General features: G+C 45.2%; 1 protein-coding gene across 9 annotated transcripts in view; it reads right to left on the bottom strand.

The window, feature by feature from the left end:
* Positions 1 to 18,435, bottom strand: part of SLC7A1 (solute carrier family 7 member 1) — an 86,035-nt gene that overhangs the window by 21,095 nt on the left and 46,505 nt on the right. For 5 of the 9 annotated variants that reach the window (XM_078070511.1, XM_036080407.2, XM_078070512.1 and 2 more), the window contains 3 exons: positions 12,242 to 12,625; positions 9,082 to 9,240; positions 6,569 to 6,743 (listed from right to left, as the gene is read on the bottom strand). In XM_078070511.1, the coding sequence (XP_077926637.1) occupies positions 6,569 to 6,743; positions 9,082 to 9,240; positions 12,242 to 12,611 (704 nt within the window). In that variant the 5' untranslated portion in view covers positions 12,612 to 12,625. Of the gene's footprint in view, positions 1 to 6,568; positions 6,744 to 9,081; positions 9,241 to 12,241; positions 12,629 to 18,435 lie in introns of all 9 variants that reach the window. The other 4 variants (XM_078070510.1, XM_078070513.1, XM_036080409.2 and 1 more) reach the window with 1 other exon arrangement.

Here is an 18,435-nt window from a genome sequence, read left to right as displayed (position 1 = left end):
AAGAACTAAAATCTAACCAAGTAGAAATCAAAAAGGCTATTAATGAGGTGCAATCAAATATGGGGGCGCTAACTGCTAGGATAAATGAGGCAGAAGAAAGAATCAGTGAGATAGAAGACCAAATGATGGAAAATAAAGAAGCTGAGAAAAAGAGAGATAAACAACTACTGGATCACGAGGGCAGAATTCGAGAGATAAGCGATACCATAAGACGAAACAACATTAGAATAATTGGGATCCCAGAAGAAGAAGAAAGAGAGAGAGGGGCAGAAGGTATACTGGAGCAAATTACAGCAGAGAACTTCCCTAATTTGGGGAAGGAAACAGGCATCAAAATCCAGGAAGCACAGAGAACCCCTCTCAAAATCAATAAAAATAGGTCAACACCCAGACATCTAATAGTAAAACTTACGAGTCTCAGAGACAAAGAGAAAATCCTGAAAGCAGCTCGGGAGAAGAGATACGTAACCTACAATGGTAGAAACATTAGATTGGCAACAGACCTATCCACAGAGACCTGGCAGGCCAGAAAGGACTGGCAGGATATATTCAGAGCACTAAATGAGAAAAATATGCAGCCAAGAATACTATATCCAGCTAGGCTGTCATTGAAAATAGAAGGAGAGATAAAAATCTTCCAGGACAAACAAAAACTAAGGGAATTTGCAAACACGAAACCAGCCCTACAAGAAATATTGAAAGGGGTCCTCTAAGCAAAGAGAGAGCCTAAAAGCAACATAGACCAGAAAGGAACACAGACAATATACAGTAACAGTCACCTTATAGGCAATACAATGGCACTAAATTCATATCTTTCAATAGTTGCCCTGAATGTAAATGGGCTAAATGCCCCAATCAAAAGAAACAGGCTATCAGACTGGATTAAAAAACAAGACCCATCGATATGCTGTCTGCAAGAGACTCATTTTAGACCCAAAGATACCCCCAGATTGAAAGTGAGGGGGTGGAAAACCATTTACTATGCTAATGGACACCAAAAGAAAGCTGGGGTGGCAATCCTTATATCAGACAAATTAGATTTTAAACCAAAGACTGTAATAAGAGATGAGGAAGGACACTATATCATACTTAAAGGGTCTATCCAACAAGAAGATCTAACAATTGTAAATATCTATGCCCCTAACATGGGAGCAGCCAATTATATAAGGCAATTAATAACAAAAGCAAAGAAACACATCGACAACAATACAATAATAGTGGAGGACTTTAACACCCCCCTCACTGAAATGGACAGATCATCTAAGCAAAAGATCAACAAGGAAATAAAGACCTTAAATGACACACTGGACCAAATGGACTTCACAGACATATTCAGAACATTCCATCCCAAAGCAATGGAATACACATTCTCTAGTGCCCATGGAACATTCTCCAGAATCGATCACATCGTAGGTCATAAATCAGGTCTCAACCGGTACCAAAAGATTGGGATCATTCCCTGCCTATTTTTAGACCACAATGCTTTGAAACTAGAACTCAATCACAAGAGGAAAGTCGGAAAGAACTCAAATACATGGAGGCTAAAGAGCATCCTACTAAAGAATGAATGGGTCAACCAGGAAATTAAAGAAGAATTTAAAAAATTCATGGAAACCAATGATAATGAAAACACAACTATTCCAAATCTTTGGGATGCAGCAAAGGCAGTCCTAAGAGAAAAGTATATAGCAATACAAGCCTTTCTCAAGAAACAAGAAAGGTCTCAAGTACACAACCTAACCCTACATCTAAAGGAGCTGGAGAAAGAACAGCAAATAAAGCCTAAACCCAGCAGGAGAAGAGAAATAATAAAGATCAGAGCAGAAATCAATGAAATAGAAACCAAAAGAACAGTAGAACACATCAATGAAACTAGGAGCTGGTTCTTTGAAAGAATTAACAAGATTGATAAACCCCTGGCCAGACTTATCAAAAAGAAAAGACAAATGACCCAAATCAACAAAATCATGAATGAAAGAGGAGAGATCACAACCAACACCAAAGAAATACAAACAATTATAAGAACGTATTATGAGCAACTCTATGCCAGCAAATTAGATAACCTGGAAGAAATGGATGCATTCCTAGAGATGTATCAACTACCAAAACTGAACCAGGAAGAAATAGAAAACCTGAATAGACCTATAACCACTAAGGAAATTGAAGCAGTCATCAAAAATCTCCCAGCAAACAAAAGCCCAGGGCCAGATGGCTTCCCAGGGGAATTCTACCAAACATTTCAAGAAGAATTAATACCTATTCTTCTGAAACTGTTCCAAAAAATAGAAATGGAAGGAAAACTTCCAAACTCATTTTATGAGGCCACCATTACCTTGATCCCAAAACCAGCAAAGACCCCATCAAAAAGGAGAACTACAGACCAATATCCCTGATGAACATGGATCCAAAAATTCTCACCAAAATACTAGCCAATAGGATCCAACAGTACATTAAAAGGATTATTCACCACGACCAAGTGGGATTTATCCCTGGGCTGCAAGGTTGGTTCAACATCCGCAAATCAATCAACGTGATACAATACATTAACAAAAGAAAGAACAAGAACCATATGATCCTCTCAATAGATGCAGAAAAAGCATTTGACAAAGTACAGCATCCTTTCTTGATCAAAACTCTTCAGAGTATAGGCATAGAGGCTACATACCTCAATATCATAAAAGCCATCTATGAAAAACCTACAGCAAATATCATTCTCAATGGGGAAAAACTGAGAGCTTTCCCCCTAAGGTCAGGAATGCGGCAGGGATGTCCACTATCACCACTGCTATTCAACATAGTATTAGAAGTCCGAGCCACAGCAATCAGACAACAAAAAGAAATCAAAGGCATCCAAATCGGCAAAGAAGAAGTCAAACTCTCACTCTTTGCAGATGATATGATACTTTATGTGGAAAACCCCAAAGACTCCACCCCAAAACTGCTAGAACTCATACAGGAATTCAGTAAAGTGGCAGGATATAAAATTAATGCACAGAAGTCAGTGGCATTCCTATACACCAACAACAAGACAGAAGAAAGAGAAATTAAGGAGTCGATCCCATTTACAATTGCACCCAAAACCCTAAGATACCTAGGAATAAATCTAACCAAAGAGGCAAAGGATCTGTACTCAGAAAACTATAAAATACTCATGAAAGAAATTGAGGAAGACACAAAGAAATGGAAAAACGTTCCATGCTCATGGATTGGAAGAACAAATACTGTGAAGATGTCAATGCTACCTAGAGCAATCTACACATTCAATGCAATCCCCATCAAAATACCATCCACTTTTTTCAAAGAAATGGAACAAATAATCCTAAAATTTGTATGGAACCAGAAAAGACCCCGCATAGCCAGAGGAATGTTGAAAAAGAAAAACAAAGCTGGCGGCATCACAATTCCGGACTTCCAGCTCTATTACAAGGCTGTCATCATCAAGACAGTATGGTACTGGCACAAAAACAGACACATAGATCAATGGAACAGAATAGAGAGCCCAGAAATGGACCCTCAACTCTATGGTCAACTAATCTTTGACAAAGCAGGAAAGAATGTCCAATGGAAAAAAGACAGTCTCTTCAACAAATGGTGTTGGGAAAATTGGACAGCCACATGCAGAAGAATGAAACTGGACCATTTCCTTACACCACACACAAAAATAGACTCCAAATGGTTGAAAGACCTCAATGTGAGACAGGAGTCCATCAAAATCCTAAAGGAGAACATAGGCAGCAACCTCTTCGACCTCAGCCGCAGCAACTTCTTCCTAGAAACATCGCCAAAGGCAAGGGAAGCAAGGGCAAAAATGAACTATTGGGACTTCATCAAGATAAAAAGCTTTTGCAAAGCAAAGGAAACAGTCAACAAAACCAAAAGACAACCGACAGAATGGGAGAAGATATTTGCAAATGACATATCAGATAAAGGGCTAGTATCCAAAATCTATAAAGAACTTATCAAACTCAACACCCAAAGAACAAAGAATCCAATCAAGAAATGGGCAGAAGACATGAACAGACATTTTTCCAAAGAAGACATCCAAATGGCCAACAGACACATGAAAAAGTGCTCAACATCGCTCGGCATCAGGGAAATCCAAATCAAAACCTCAATGAGATACCACCTCACACCAGTCTGAATGGCTAAAATTAACAAGTCAGGAAATGACAGATGTTGGCGGGGATGCGGAGAAAGGGGAACCCTCCTACGCTGTTGGTGGGAATGCAAGCTGGTGCAGCCACTCTGGAAAATAGTTGAAAATAATGCTACCATATGATCCAGCAATTGCACTACTGGGTATTTACCCCAAAGATACAAAAGTAGGGATCCGAAAGGGTACGTGCACCCCAATGTTTATAGCAGCAATGTCCACAATAGCCAAACTGTGGAAAGAGCCAAGATGTCCATCGCCAGATGAATGGATAAAGAAGATGTGGTATATATACACACTGGAATATTATGCAGCCATCAAAAGGAATGAGATCTTGCCATCTGCAACGACGTGGATAGAACTGGAGGGTATTATGCTGAGCGAAATAAGTCAAACAGAGAGAGACATGTATCATATGACCTCACTGATATGAGGAATTCTTAATCTCAGGAAACAAACTGAGGGTTACTGGAGTGGAGGGTGGGGTGGGAGGGATGGGGTGACTGGGTGATAGACACTGGGGAGGGTATGTGCTCTGGTAAGCGCTGTGAATTGTGCAAGACTGTTGAATCTCAGATCTGTACCTCTGAAACAAATAATGCAATATATGTTAAGGAAAAAAAAAAAAGACGAAGATAGCAGGAGAGGAAGAATGAAGTGGGGGAATCGGAGGGGTAGACGAACCATGAGAGACGACGGACTCTGAAAAACAAACTGAGGGTTCTAGAGGGGAGGGGGGTGGGAGGATGGGTTAGCCTGGTGATGGGTATTGAGGAGGGCACGTTCGGCACGGAGCACTGGGTGTTATGCACAAACAATGAATCATGGAACACTACATCTAAAACTAATGATGTAATGTATGGGGATTAACATAACAATAAAAAAATTTTAAAAAAAATCCTCATTTCTCAGGGGCGCCTGGCTGGCTCAGTCAGTAGAACATGCGACTCTTGATCTTGGGGTCGTGAGTTCAAACCCCACTTGGGCATAGAACTTAAAAAAAGAAAATAAAAAAATTCTCATTTCTCTGTAATAGTTTAGTCTCCAAAAGGAAGGCTCTTTTTATTTGAACTGTTAACCACATAATATTTCATGCATTCAATTCAACGGTTTCCTGCTTGTGTTGTAGCAGTGAACTAGTCACACATTGATGCCTGTCCAGTGACCAGACCACTGTAAGATATGGCTGGGCCTTAACCAGAGACCAAGTTCACATGTGACCACTCGGATGCCCAGCATGGGACGACCTCGTTTCTCAGTCTCCCTTGCAGCTAGATGTGGCAACCTACTGGATTCTCACCAGTGGGATGTTGGCAGAAGGGACACGTGTCTTCTGGATCTGCCCTTGAAAGCACTGGGCACACTCTCCTCCATACCCTTTTTCCCTCTGGGAGAGCCCAGCTCTGACCATGCAGAGGAGGACCACACCCTAGGGTAGGACGGAACAACCTGGTGGATCCCCAAAAGCCTGCGTGCAGCCACGCTGGCCAGTCAACCTGGTCCACTCACATCAGGACCTGAGACGTCATTTTAAAGCCACTGCATTTTAGGAGGGTCTCCTTATCAGAGCTGTGTAACCTTTGGTCGTAAATACAACAGAATCACAGACAAAATCTCACCCCCTGTTCTCCATCCTAGGACCTTAAGATTCACCTGAAAAATCTGACCAAAAGAGATCCAAAAGATACATTCTAATTGCTTGGCTTTTGATTTCTAGATAATCAGAGCTTGTTGATGAGGCATCACTGAGGGTCCTAAAAAAGCACAGGTCCAAGAGCTGGCCTGTCACCTGCCTCCAATCTTGGGTGTCTTGAGTCAGAGACTAGAAGGGAGATGGCGCCACTGGTTTTTAGGGCTGATGCACCCCAAATTGAGGGTGGGAGAAAGACTAATATAATCACATTTTGATACTTTAGTAATTCTGAAAACCTCTGATAAAAGCCTGTGATAAAAGTCCCACGTATTTCTTCTTCCATCTATGTTATTAATAGGAAGGCATTTCATAATCAAGTGATAGCACCATGATTTTGCAGAGAAAATCTTTTCTGAATACAAAATTCAGAGGTTGGTCATGAAATAGAATATGAGGAAAATAGATTACTTAGTGAGTCTGACAACGATCTTCAACTACATACAGTTTTAGAATTAGAATGAAGATTTTGTTTTCCTGAATACCTTCCTTTATCAGACAATACACTGTCGAGTTCAGGGAAAGGAAACTTGACACAAATTTCAAACCAAAAAAAACACCCTCAGCTATTTTACTGCACAAAAAAATTAATTCAAATTCAAATTACATTTTTAAAAAGGCATGTAGTGTTCTAGCCAATTACATACCCCTAATATATGCGTATGTTGTTAAGTACCAAATACAAATCAACTGTCACATGCCGAGAGAAAGAAGAAACAACTCACTTGTTCAAGCAGCGATGACTGGATGTGTTCTGGAAATCCTCCTCTGTGAGCTGCCAGTTTTTAATCGATCCTTTCACAAATCCTGACACCATTATGAAGCCCAAGACCAGAACGTTGACACAAGTGAATATTTTGTTGACCATGGCCGACTCTTTCACACCGAGAGTTAAAAGTCCTGAAAAAGTGCACAAGCAAGAAAATTTTGCCTGATGGTGTGAACTCTGTGCCAGGCGACTCCTTCCTGGGACACGGACAGGGATGGGACGAGAGGGTGACTTAAGAAGAATCTAAGTGGCACCAAAGCTCCTAAGATTTCTGTGAGCCTCTGGGAATGGGGCTGAATTAATCATCTTTCTAGAGGCAGGGATCAAAATAACCAAAGTCCACGGAGTGGTTCACAAAGCTATCAAAGTTGGCCCTGCAGGCCCCCTCTGGAGTTGAGGATGCCAGCCAGGGGGCACCAAAGGACTGCAGCAATGGGGAACAGCACAGCCCACCACCCTGGAATGCAAGCCCCTCCCAGGGATGAAGAGAAGGCCTCTCTCGGCACCCTCTCCCCTCACTAACATACTTTCCTGGGACTCCCCTGAGGGGGCAGTGGGATTTTTTTTTCTCCAAGGAGGAGACATTTGGCTCAGTTTGTTGGTAGAATGAGGGTTTTTCAGATGAGAAAATTATTCAGATTCACCATGCAACGTTAGCGGTATGAGCAATGACAACTTTCTGTGATTATGGAACCACGAACCATGAGGTTCGTCATCGGACTCAGTGCACGTAAAACAATGTCTAAGCTAGACAGGTTATAGATCATAAACTCACATAAAAAAATTAAAAAGACCCAAGTGATGAAAACACAAAGAAACCACATGACAACACTGTCTCTGAGGCTTAGGCCACACGATCACCTGGGGGTAAACGTGCCATTTGGGGACTTCTGTGGCTAAACTCCCGGCTGGAGAAGAAAAGAGACATGGAAAGGTGTCCAGGTAACAGGTGACCACCACTTATGATCTGAGACTGCTGCCCTGCCAGGTGCACATTTTACACACTTAAAATAAAAAATGCATTTCACAATAGATTCAATTCTGAAATGAAGGTGCTAGAAGGGAAGTGAGCAATTAATCGCAGGGAACACCTCCTCGTGCTGTGTGCTCTGTTTCTCTCTGGCGTCCCTCCCTCTCATGTTTATGAAAATCTCCCCAGTGCAAACTTAATTTCTGATACATGTTCCAGCCAGCTGGACCAGAAATACTGCTGAGACTGGCCTGTGCAAGATGATTTCAATTACATGGTGGTAAAATAAGGCATGGTGTTTTTAAAACCCATCCAGATATTCTAATCTCAAAGGGGAATTTATCTGCATTCAGCTTAATGCTTATACAGTTAAGTGTCACATGGAACAAAACTCCCATCCTAGAGGCCAGGACACAGATAAACGTCACTAAGAAGCAGCTGCTCTCAGCCGTGCTCAAAAACTACCTGGAATTTTAAAATTCTGTACCCATGACTCTGTCATGAAACATTTTTTTTTTTAATTTTTTTATTGTTATGTTAATCCCCATACATTACATCATTAGTTTCAGATATAGTGTTCCATGATTCATTGTTTGTGCATAACACCCAGTGCTCCATGCAGAACGTGCCCTCCTCAATACCCATCACCAGGCTAACCCATCCTCCCACCCCCCTCCCCTCTAGAACCCTCAGTTTGTTTTTCAGAGTCCATTTTCTCTCATGGTTCTTCTCCCCCTCCGATTTCCCCCCCTTCATTCTTCCCCTCCTGCTACATTCTTCTTCTTCTTTTTTTCTTTCTTAACATATATTGCATTATTTGATGAAACATTTTTTTTAAAGATTTTATTCATTTATTTGTCAGAGAGAGAGAGAGAGAGAGAGCACAAGTAGGGGGAGTAGGAGAGGGAGAAGCAGGCTCCCCAGTGAGCAGGGAGCCTAACGCAGGACTCGATCCCAGGACTCTGGGATCATGATCTGAGCCGAAGGCAGACACTCAACCGACTGAGCCACCCAGGCGCCCTGTGAAACATTTTTAATGGGCGCTCTGATGGCTGTTAGGTGCAAAACCATCCAAGACTTTTCCAGCACCCAGTCACACACACTGGTGCGCCAGATCGACCTCTTCCCCTCTATGTTCCCCGCTGAAGAATGCCATTTTCCTTTCCAAATGGTCCTCCACTGAGTCAAGGGAATTTGTATTCCTGGGTCACTTGTACAAAAAGCCTGCCGTACTAACAAAACCCCACTCTACAAACAGCTGCACAAACACCTGAGACTCTTTTTAAATTAAATGACACACAGCTTTGATAGCTATTCAACAGGCCCACCCTGTGTGTACAAGAAGCCGTTAAGACCAACGAGATGTCTGCATTCATTACAGAAAGAAACAAAAGGAGGGGAAAGGAGAATGAGGAAAGTTAGAAACAGGCCCCATGGGAACCTGCCCGTCACCTCAGGCCCCTCACTCCAACCAGACGTGTCCCGCTGTGTGGCTTTACCTGTTAAGATGAGAATGATGATCACAGCAAATATGTCTGGGTTTTCGGCCAGCACTCCGGGGGCTTTCAGAGCCATGTGCGTCCTTGAGAACTCCCCGATGGGTTTGCCAATCAGCTCGTCAAACGTCGCGCTCCAGGCTCTCGCTACACTTGAAGTACCTGCCATGAAACAGACACACCAGAGGAAACTGAAGGAAAACAATGAAAAGTATTTGTCATCGGGCTCAACTTTGCAGCCTCCGTGCAGGGGTCACGGATGATGCGCTAGGACTCAGTGGTGGCAGCCGGACCCCGGTCTGTGCTAGCTCAGAAGTGAGGCTCGATTAGTGCCTGCAGTGAAGTGACAAGGCTGGGGAGCCTTCACGGGCCCGGAGAGAAACACTTTCCATCACAACCCAATATGGGCGTGGGTACCATGTTCCAAATATACAACTGAATAATAAACAGTTCACAAACTAGTGCTATTAACCTTTCCACCTGAGAAACACGCTGGTGATATTTATTCAACTCTATTTTATTTCATTATTAAAGAAATACTGGTGGCAAACCATGAAGTTGATTTCATGATCCACTCATGGGTTGTGGTGGGCAGCTTGAGACGTCTAGCTCAGGAAGCTTCTCTTCCAAGACCCTCCTGACAGCAAAGCTGAGGGTCCCCACCCACCAGGGAATGCTGTTCTCCCAGCAAGAGGGGACCAAGGACATCCACACGTGCTGACCCTCCCGTCAGCAACAGTCACGTGGTCACCCCAGAGCCAGCGCCAGCCAGCTCTGCTATTCTGTGCCCAAACCTGGGCTCACACCAGGTCCCCAAGTGCCTGACCACAGACAGCCCAGCTCTTCTCCTCTCCGTACCACACCCGCCGCCATGAGGATCACAGACACAGCACCCCAAATGCCAATAACTGTTGACTGCATGCTCTCTCTTTTAACCTGAATAAAGTCACTGCTTTTCAAGGAAATGTTACTAAAATTCCAATATTCACATATAGCATTTTCCTTTACTTTCAAAGGGGGCCTTGCTGGTGACTGTGGTCTGGGTCATCCACACAATCTGCCCAGAGGAACTACAGAGATTCAATCTTGCTAGTGGGTCTCATACCAAGTATTTGTCCAACAACTCAAAAATTTAACCATGTTTCTTCATCCTCAGCATCCAGGCTATTATGAATTCTGTCCATCAAGGCCACAGTCCAGGGGAGGAAAATGGCCTCCTCCCCTCCCCGACAGAGGCCGGCTCACTTCTGATCAGGCTCTGAAGCCCACCGTGAGGGTGAGTGGGGCTGCCTGGCCTTCCTTCCTGGCCTCCCTCACTCCCCATCTTTGAAACCTAGCTTTAACAAAACTCATGTTTGCTGAGAAAAACTGCCCTTCCCCAAAATCTAAGGCTGAGAATCCCCCACAGTAACACATGCACGAGTCAGTCACACAAGCAAACAGCATTCTGGCAAAGAAGCTTTCATTTGTTGGTCTGGAAGCAGAGGGCGACTCCTGCTCAGGTTTTGTTTTATGCCCAGGCAGATCCTCTGGGAACATAACAGCCCATGTACAACAGCTACATTCCCGCTCAGAGACTTGAGCTTACATGAGCATTTGTGGTTATAAGTTTTAGTGTTGTACTGAAAAGAAAAAAAACAACATTATTATGAATTTTATTTTCAAACTTAGAAGCATAAGCTATGCTGGCAGTCATTAGGTACCACGGGCTCCGGGAAAGAAAGGGAAGGTGCTGCTCAGAGAGCTTGGCGGGAGCCCTCCGCCAGCTGGCCTGGGCAAGCAGCAGCAGGTGCCCCCACGGCCCTGGGGGCCTGCGTCCCAGCGGGCTGCACACAGTCCCCCATGTCATTCTCAGTATGGGGTACACAGGAGCGCACTGCGACCCGCTTACCACATCTTACTCTGTTTTGAAAATATTACAAAAAGCTTGCTGAAATATAAATGGAATGTTTAGTGGCTATTTACATTTCTACTTGTAGGAATTGGCCATTCATATCCTTTGGTTATTTTATATTCAGGTGTTTGTCTCTTTTAAGTTGATGTGTTCAACCTCGGTTGTAACCAAAACACAAATAACATCAAAAGAAACAATACCTTCTCAACTACCAAACTAAGAAGACTTTATATTTTGAGTGTTTTTGTTTGTTGGTTGTTTGTTTTTAATGCCGGTGCCCAGGGTCAGCAAGTATGTGAGAAAGGGGGCCCGTAGCCATCTGGAGGATCACAGGCAACATGGACCTTAAAAATACGCAAGCCCACTGACTACACATTCTGCTTCTTAGACTATTTTAAAGAAAAAAAATCATGGCTATGCCCAAAGACATTAAATGACATTAAACTGTTTATAACAATAATAACACAACTGGAAACAATCTAAATACCCCACAAGAACATCCAAAAAAGTATGCTACGTATATAAAACTATATAATGATATGCAATCATTTAGAATATTACTATGGAAAAACCATTAATACCATGAAAAATGTTTACTATATATTGTTTTATAAATAAAGAGACATACTGGACAAAAAATATACATTTAAGTTGACAAAAATGTTAACAATAGTTAGAACCCTAAACTCTTATGAACAGAGATTGTCTTCTTCTCCCATTGTGTTCCTACTACCTAGCATAATGTCTGGCACAGAGGAGGGGCTCAATAAATATCTGTTGAAAGAATGAGTGAATGAATAACAATTTCTCTGGATTGTCAGATTGGGCAATGTCTACTTTCTGCATTGCACTTTTCTGTATTTCCCAAATTCTTCTGTATAAGTGCTATGTTTATTCTAATAATCAGTAATCAAAAATACTGAAAGGGACTACACTCCTTTTAAGTAGTAAGAACATCCCACTGAATCTACGTCTCTTATGTTCACAGGACTGACCTCCTTGTTGGCCTGGCTCATCCCCACTAACAGTCCACTGTACCTATCATTCAAAACAGGGGCACAGACCAGAAGGAGCAGTGATACCCCCGAGGCAGCCCCTGCCTTTCCTAATAAGGGAAAGGGAACGTGTACCATAGTCAAGGGAGGAGGCCAATCTTAGGGAGGAGCTAGACTCAGTCCACTCGGGGAGCAAAGGAGAGCGTGGCCTGCGGCTTGGAGGTGAGAACAGCAGAGGGGGAAGGGGGCAGGCTCCAGGCCTCCTGGGACATACCAATGATGTAGGAGAGGATTAAGTTCCAACCAGTGATGAAGGCCCAGAGCTCCCCGACCGTGACGTAGCTGTAGAGGTAGGCTGAGCCTGTCTTGGGGACCCGAGCGCCAAACTCGCCGTAGCAGAGGCCGGCCAGCACCGAGGCCAGCGCTGCAATCAGGAAGGAGATGACAATGGCGGGGCCCGCGTCCTCACGGGCCACAGCTCCAGCCAGGACATACACGCCAGCACCCAGCGTGCTGCCCACCCCCAGTGCCACCAGGTCGAAAGTGTTCAAGCAGCGAGACAGCCGGCTCTCCTCCCGGCTGCAGTCCACGACTTTCCTCCGCAGCATCTGATGCCCGATGTTGAGCAGAACTTTGCACCCCATTATGCTGTTCAACTCTGCTAGAAAAAGAACGAAAGTGTTTATTATTGCCTTTCATCCCATTAACCCCCTCTTATCGCAACACAGACAGCCACCATGTCCTTTACTGTCATTGACGGCTAAAATAGTTTAAATCTCAGAATTCTACAACTGGTTGTCAGAACATCTGCCTGTGACTTCCACCCATCTCAGGCCTAACCAGCATAGACAGAACTGCCTGGGAGGCCAATACCCCCAGCGGCCTTGACTTTGAGGTCTCTGAGCTTCCACATTTATTGCAGCTCTTAAGGGAGAGCCTCCTATGGGCAGAAATTACACGGTATGAGAAATACAAATCAATGACATTGTTCTTGCCCACGATAATCATGCAATTCCCCAGAAAAAAACAAGATGTTATTCCAAGTATAATGTTATGGAAGGCAAACCCAACCATATTTTAATTATTAAAACCCAGAGGCCTTGAATAGCAATGGCAATGCTTTTTTAGACCTTTCTGGGATCCCCCTGAGGGTAAGAACCAAGCGGCTTCCACTTTTACCTTAACACAGAGTTAGGTCCAGAGCAGAAAAAATACTGAATTATTATAAGTCAGGGTTTTTGGTAACTGTTACTACTCCGGAAGCCCTTTTCTTCTGGACTAAAATGTTAGCGTAATGCGCTAGAGGATCCACTTCTGAGCACGAATCACGAGAGGGCTCCTGTTCACCAACAGCTTCGGTCAGCCAACCCGCGTCACCCGGAGCAAGCCGAGCACGGGCCCCAGGAGGAGTGCACACCACGGACCGCACCCCAGGCCAGCATTCCATTCACTGTCCGCCAATACACAGCCCAATCCTGCCTGGGCAGCTCATCCTGAGGGGGCCAGAATGCCAGTGCCCATACTCAAAGACGTGGAACAGAGCTCCCCAGCTGTAAGTAGCCTGCCCACATGACTTCCTTCCACAGAGGCCTGTGTGGAAAGGGCAGAAAAGAGTGCAGCACCTAACCAACACTACCTTGACCAGGGGCCACGATCCACAATGACAAACATTTGATTACGGGATGTGACAAGAAGGGCACTTGACCTCTGTGATCTTCCTCCCCAAACCCATAACCCCCATCTAATCATGAGAAAAATATCAGACAAATTGCAGATGGGGAATATTCTACAAAACACCTGACCAGTGCTCCTCAAGATGTCAGGACCTCAGGAACAAGGAAAGTCCAAGAAACTGTCACAAGCAAGAGGAGCCTGAGGAGACATGATAACTGAATGTCATGTGCGATCCTGGATGGGATCCTGGAACAGAAAAAGGACCCCAAGGAAAACCATGGAAATCTAAATAAAGTACGGGCATTAGTCGTATGGGGACCAGGTCATTAGCGGTAACTGATCATCCACATTAATGTAGGGTGCTCGCAAAAGAGGAAGCTGGTGTGGAGTCTATGGGAACTCTCTGTACTATCCCTACAATTTTTCTGTAAGTCTAAAACTGTGCTGAACTAAAGAGTTTATTTTTTTAAAAAACAGCATGTGCAGAGAGAAGCTATCATGATTTTTGGCTACTGAGGTAGAAAAAAATATCACTGCTTTTTCATCTTGATCATCAATTGACCTAACCTTGCTACGATTAAGTCACTGGAAAACATAATAATCTAAATGGAGAATGGCAGATCTAGCAAAGTCCATACCTAGTCATCCAGAACACCTGACTGCCCACCCACACCTCGTGGCCTCAGCCACCTGGTACAGTGTGGTCTGGCACCCCCCCCCCACCCCCAGACCCTGGCCAGGACCCTCTGCGTGGTCACACAGAAACTGGAGTGGGCCTCTCTGTACTTCATCTGACCGGCCAAGAGAAGACAAAAAAAAGCTTCTCAAGACTCAGAAGTTTTCAGCTAGGAATAACAGTCATGTGTTCCGATCTCCTCATTATAAGGATGAGGAAAAATAACTGGGAGAGCCAAGGGTCAAACCAGATCACGGAGCTCGGAAGGCACGGGGGCCCAAGTGCTCATTGAGGGCTCTGGCATTCCAGGTGGGAAGGAAATGATATCACTGTGCTGTAAGGTGGGGAGGAAGTGGGGAGGAAATGAGGAAAGACGACATTATTTGTGGAGCTGGAGGGCAGCAGGAAGACCCCCGACACGAGGGTGTGATAGGAGCAGAAAAGGGCAGCCGTTGTGAATGAGGGAAGAACAAGCACAGAGACCAGAGGCTCCCCAGTCTGCTTCAGGCCACAGACTGGCCTGCTTCCGGGGCGCCCCAGCGAGGCCATAAGTGATACCTGGGGCAAGATGAGGCTCGGAGTCACCTGCCGGGGCCCCAGGGCCTGCGGAAGGCCCCAGCACTGTTGAGAGAGGCGAGGGTATAATTCCTCCTGGAACTGCCTTTTCTTTTCTTCCTTACGGGATTTAACTGGAATTATTCAAGTCAGATTGTAAATCCTAACAAAGCTTTCAGGAAACAATGGCTTGGATAATGAGTTAAAGATGTAACATTTTAACGCAAACCCTTGGCAGAAAAGGCTATGCTAGGGGATGTGCAGAATCCCTGTAAAATCACTCCTCGACATCATTTTTGGCAGAGAGGGGAGTATTTTAAGTAGACAGGAATCTTATAGGGAAGCAGAGTGGGAAAGCTCCTTGTGACTCGCACTGTTTTCAACCTGACTGGTAAATGCCTCTGACATTTAGAGAGTGCCTACCTGCTCCCACCCCCTCCTGTGTGTAGTCTGGTTAAAGTAAGTGCATTCACTCTCCCAAACAGTAAAAGCCAGGGCAAGGCAAAGACAGTGCAATTAAAGAGCATCTTCTTTCCTCGGCTTCACAGAGTACAGCAACCCAAGGGCCCAGGAGGCTAGGTAGGATGAGCCATCTGCCTTCCTCTAAAAGACAAGACACAGTCTGTCCTGGGCTCTGTGGAGGGCCGGTCCATAATTTACACTCCTTTCTCAAAAGTTCACTGTTGTCTGGAGCAGAAGCAAAAGCTACTGGAGCCCAGACATGTGCCAGAAACACATTTCTGAGCCTCCTTAGAACAGAAGGCGAACGGGAGCCCAGTGATCACAGCAGGCCGAAATGACCCCCCAGGACGTGCAGGGCTGCGGTGGGCGGGCTGCAAAGGCCCATGTACCGTCAGCACTGGGTGGGCACGCGCCTGCCAGCCAAAAACCCGCTCCAAGAACTCACTCCCTAACACCGGAGGCTCAGCACCCTCTTCGAGGTAAGGGGCAGGTTACTGGATTCTCTAACTGTAGATACAGAAACTGGTTTTCAAACATGTGGAAAGGGAAGTCTTCGTTGAGTACAAAACGTGCCTACACAGGCACAGTTCACTTCTCTTAAATAGGCACACGGTGGCTCTCTGCTCTGGGGGTAGTTCTGCGCCCCTCTGTCACCCCCAGCAGCCGGGGGGAAACGCTCTGTGAACCACTGCGGGGGGAGCACAGAATGGACTGTGACAGGAGACCAACTTCCCACTATTTTTACCTTGGTCACTTCTCTTTCCTTTTTTCTTTTTCAGTTTTTATTTTTGTTTATTATCGAAGTGCAGTTGGCATACAACGTGATGCTAGTGCCTTGGTTACTGCTTGCTATCTGGGGGAAGGGCAGGCTCAGTTCCTTTGGAAGACGCTAGAACAATGATGCAGCCAAATGTTGCTGGGAGGCCTGGAGCGGACAGCCCAGGGAAGGCACATGTCTCCAGTGAGCTGTTTCTACTTTCCAGCAGGGTAGCTGAAAATGAGATACTCACCTCGTCCTGGGTTTAAGTTTAAGAAATAGTCAATATTCTCTCCGTCTCCTTAGAAGTGGCATAAAACTGTATTCTCCAAGTGGCATCAACTGTCAGGATTTTGAATCCATTATGCCACCACTTGTATTCATGCTGAAACCCCAAAGTTGGTCCTTCAACCAACCGTGAGACGAAAGAATACTCATCTGTGTAAAACTAATCTAACCGTTAGAATTCCCGCAATGGCAGGTTGTTACAGACTTCTTGCTGTTGGGGTTTATGCAGAAAGTTGCCACAATCGTTTTGAAAGCACTACCCGAAAATTAGGTTATCCTTTCTTATGGGGAGGAATCTGTACAATGATCAACACCTACACTAAATTCCACCAAAGCTCACTGATCTCACATCTATTTTGATGCCCTGTGCTCGACACAGCCAGGATTTATGGAAATGCATAAACCCACAGTCCCACCCCAGACAGCAGAGTGTCGGGGTGGGAAGAGGTAAGCACACATGACAGCTCCAAGAGCTGGGCCCACCAGGTGATGGAGCTCCAAAGGAGAAGGTCTAACTGGCCATCTCAAAGGCCACTTCAGGCTCCCCCCCGCCCCCCTCCCCCAGCTATCTGAAAGTAGAGCGTTGCTATGGAACCCTTCACGAATGAAATGGTGTAAAGCAAAGAAACAACCATTAATTTATATGAAAAATTTGTTGAGCGTTCCCAGACCCAAAAAAATCACCTCTATTAGGCTTTTCTGACACCTTAGGACACATCTTGCTAAAGGATGGACCAAGTAAACGGAGATAAAGATGCCCACAGACACAGTTCAAAGCCCTGGTGGCTTGACGCTGAGATGCTGAGTGCATTCCTCAGGGAAGGAGCGTGGCTCTGGGCACTCTGGATTTGAGCAGACTCTAGAACAGCTCGCTGTAAAACAAATGCTGAACTCCATTTTAGCTTTTTGCCTTTTTTTTTGTAAAAGCAAAAACTTCCAATTTCTTTCAGTTAATAAAAAACAGGTAGGTCTTTGTAATAGCAAAGTGGCATAATGCAAACCTTTAAAGAGTGTGGGACACCTGTACTTTCATGGGGAAAAGAGGCGTGACTGCACCAAGCAAGGACAGAGGCATAAAGTCCATAAGCCCACCTATGCATTTCCTTGCTTCCACTGGAAACCTCAGTTATAAAGATGCTTTACGCGCTTCTGTCACAAGCCACAGGTAATGTGCTTCTCACTGGCAGCCGCAGGAACAAGATCCAGTGTGATCACCGACCCTCAGTGTCCACCCGACCTCTAGACCTCAGTGACTTTCACACTCTGGCCATATCAGAAAAAGCCCCAGGAGCCCTGCCGCCCAAGACCTGCCTCCTTCTACTGATTCCACAGGGCTAAATGCAGAAGGCTGCCAGAAGCCTCTGAGGTCCCATCAATAGCAATGTGTACAGCCCGACACATGGCCATAAGCTCTAAGTCTGCACAGCAGAGCAGAGTTGGTGGACAGAGGGGAGCAGAAGGAGGCAGGAAAGCAGAGGTTCTGCCTCTCAGTCTTGACTTCCAAGCCACAGAGGGACAGGCCCCGGAGGAGGCCATGGGGACCCACCTCAGATGCATGCCCACCAGGGCAGGACAGCTTTCCGACCAGGGAACAACAAACTACTCCGAGAGCTTCCAAAGCAGAAATGGCAAAGAGCAAGGCAAACAGGGATGGAGATACCGACCATGAGCACAGCAAGGGCCTCTCAGCCAGGCAAGAAGCACTAAGGCGCAGGGAGCCAGGCTCACGGTGGCTGTGAGTGGTGCCACCACCCCTCAAGCTCACGCCTCACAGAGGCCCAAGCAAATCACCCAGGGGGCTGCGAGCGGACAATGCCAGACTCCTCAAAGAACGAGAACAAGATCTGTCATGTGCAAAGCTGTTGCCGAAATGGTATGCAGGCAGGAAAGTGTTTTCAACAGCTTTAATGTCCTGGGAAAATATCAAGTAAAAAAGCACATTTTCTTATCCCAATGAGCATGTAGGCGAGGGGGAGGGGTATGTAAAGTACCAACACACTGAGATTATCTTTCAGATTACGGGCTGTTTTCTTCTTTTCTATATTTGTCATAATAT

This window comes from Halichoerus grypus, chromosome 4, assembly GCF_964656455.1.
Source record: "Halichoerus grypus chromosome 4, mHalGry1.hap1.1, whole genome shotgun sequence".
Classification (NCBI taxonomy): domain Eukaryota; kingdom Metazoa; phylum Chordata; class Mammalia; order Carnivora; family Phocidae; genus Halichoerus; species Halichoerus grypus.
Note: the sequence above shows the minus strand (reverse complement) of the source record. Positions and strands in the feature narration are given on the sequence as shown.